Here is a 2,500-nt window from a genome sequence, read left to right as displayed (position 1 = left end):
AAAGAAAAAAACTGCATGGAAGCACAGGTCAGAAAGTGGCTTCTGATCGCCTAAATCTTCTTAGGGAAGACACACAGGGGACTCTTCAGCTCCAGGCACTTCTCGTCGCTCATGTAGAAGAAGTTCTCGAAGTTGAGGGCGGCGCAGTGGCCTTCGGCGGGAGTGTGGGGCGCCTGCTGGTAGTGGTAGCAGGCCCCCTCGTTGGCCACGCGAGTAGAGTTGACTCCGACTGAGTAGGTGCGAGGTCGGCAGTCGGTGGTAGACCTGGAGGGGAGGGGAGCAGGGGATTTAATCCACAGTTTAATCCAGGGATGTCAAACACACGGGCTTGTGGCCCACAGCACCTTTGCGATTTCATCATAAATGTACTCTATATCTATTTACATTTGTATCTCTATGCTTTTCCTTTAAGGCAGATGAAAGATTGCATGTTCTACCAAAGGCAAGATGGTTGAAACATTCCTTGAAGGAGAGGAGAGAAGCAACTTTGGAAGCAGGTAAGAGCCTCAAATCCTAATTCAATCAATTTTATTTTGATTTTAGAATGTGATACGAATAGGAGAGAAAAACAAGCAGTGAATTAATAAATATATAATAAGTTTTAAATGCAAACAGTGAAAAGAAAAAGAAAATAAAGGAGCCAGACCCAGAGGATAAGGATTCCTGCTAGTCGTAACAGGGTCTTCTTACCTGATGGTCCAGTAGGGGGTGCCCAGTTCCATGTGTGCACCATCGACCCATGTCCAGCCCTCTGTCTCGTTCCTCAAGCTTCCTCCCACCCAGAAGTCTGTGGTGATATCTGTACAAAAATGATAATAATAATAAATAAAGTAAAACAAATAATAATAAATAGAAAGAAAGCGGTGCAAAAGAAACAAACTCTTGTAGTCACTCTTGAGTACACTTCCTAAAAAAAAAAAAAAAAAAATAGAGTTTACAACCCAAAACTAAAACAAAGGATGACAGACATCCCCAAAATGTAAGACCCTTCAGAAGAGCAAGGCGGACAAGAGAGATACCGAAAAAACAGCCATCATTTATTATCACGTCTAGTAACTCACGGTGTTCGCGAAGGAGGTGGACGAGCTCGTGGAACTTCTCGGCGCCGTCGTGGAGGGTGAGAAGGTCGCCGCCAATCGTCTTGCAGAAGGAGCGAGCTTCCCCCCAGTTGACCTGCGGGGAACCACGCAGTTGGAAGTGAGCGCAAGGGGCCCTCATGAAAGTGGTAGGAGGATGTACATAAACATTGCCATATATGCATAGATAAAGGAAGGAAAAAGAGATTGAACAGGAAACCTAAAGAAGAGAAAGAGAGAGGAAGATGCCACACCCTGTCCATTGATTAACACAAACAGTGAGTACGAGAAACGCACCTTTCCAAAGAAGAAGACGGACAGGCACCGGTCGCCGACGCGGGTGTAGAACTGAGGGCAGTCGGGGTGGCGGACGGTAACGTTGACCTTTTCAAGGAATTCCTCTCCCAAAATCTCGGCCTCCTCCACGCTTGAGTGTCTCACTAGGATAGGGGAGAGGTGATGATAGATAGAGAAGAAAGAAAAAGAAGAGAAATCAATTGTAAGAGCAACTGAAAATTAATATCGAACAGAGGCTTCCAAGCTGAAAATATCGCATAATAATCGAAAACATTGTTTATTTGATTTTTTATTTCATAGGTCACTTTTGCACTCACTAGCTGATTCTTCTGACGGCAGGAAGATCTCTTCAAGAGGACGAAGCTTTTCTTCCCTCAACATCTGTGCCACAAAAAAGCGTTACATGTGTTGAGATACCAAAACGCATGCTTACCCGCATATTCGTAAACGCATATACACATTTACAAGCCGGATATCACCAAAACAAATCAAAGTAATTATTATCGTAACTATTAATACCATTACAGAGAATCCTTACATAGCACAGGCGGATGTCCAGGTCCCCCTCGCACGGCGGGTCGGAAATCTCGCAGTAGCGGCTGATGGTGACGCAGTTGGTGTCTCCCATCCTGCGACACCTGACGGAGCCTCGCTCGCAGTACTCATTGCGCCAAACCTGCAGACGGTGTTGGTAGGGAGAGGTTAATGTTGGCAGAGAAAGGTCAGTGATGAGAAGGAGAGGTCAAACGCTTATGTTCTACGCAAGATGCTATGACTAGTATTAAGTTGTGATAATTGTTTTCGTTATCAAGGGAAGTATTTTTAATATTACAGACTTATGATCTTACCTATTTGACCATAGTACAAAAAGTGAGGATTCTCTCTTATCACACAAAAACGTTTTCAATCTGTAATTCTTAAACCCATATTATATAAAAAAGCAATACTAGAAGGCTAATCGTCTGTCCAATAATCCTTTTACTAACTATTGCTGTAAACTTATTTCTATTTCAGTTTCAGTTTCCCATAGCCTCCGACTTGTTTTAGTTTCCCTTCACTCAGAGCGCCACAGAGGGACTCAACACCCACCCTGCAGATGCCGCTCTCCTCGTCAGAATAGTCGCCGC

General features: G+C 44.2%; 1 protein-coding gene across 1 annotated transcript in view; it reads right to left on the bottom strand.

The window, feature by feature from the left end:
* LOC113814580 (uncharacterized) overlaps positions 1–2,500 on the bottom strand; it is a 6,512-nt gene that overhangs the window by 135 nt on the left and 3,877 nt on the right. Inside the window, exons 2-8 of the mRNA XM_027366631.2 lie at positions 2,463–2,500; positions 1,912–2,049; positions 1,691–1,754; positions 1,374–1,516; positions 1,062–1,173; positions 691–799; positions 1–264 (exon numbers count right to left, since the gene is read on the bottom strand). The exon at positions 1–264 is cut by the window's left edge and continues 135 nt beyond it; the exon at positions 2,463–2,500 is cut by the window's right edge and continues 93 nt beyond it. Of these exons, the coding sequence (XP_027222432.2) occupies positions 51–264; positions 691–799; positions 1,062–1,173; positions 1,374–1,516; positions 1,691–1,754; positions 1,912–2,049; positions 2,463–2,500 (818 nt within the window). The 3' untranslated portion in view covers positions 1–50. The remainder of the gene's footprint in view (positions 265–690; positions 800–1,061; positions 1,174–1,373; positions 1,517–1,690; positions 1,755–1,911; positions 2,050–2,462) is intronic.

The sequence above is a fragment of the Penaeus vannamei genome, chromosome 2 (genome assembly GCF_042767895.1).
Source record: "Penaeus vannamei isolate JL-2024 chromosome 2, ASM4276789v1, whole genome shotgun sequence".
Classification (NCBI taxonomy): Eukaryota; Metazoa; Arthropoda; class Malacostraca; order Decapoda; family Penaeidae; genus Penaeus; species Penaeus vannamei.
This window is presented reverse-complemented; position numbering and strand designations above follow the sequence as displayed.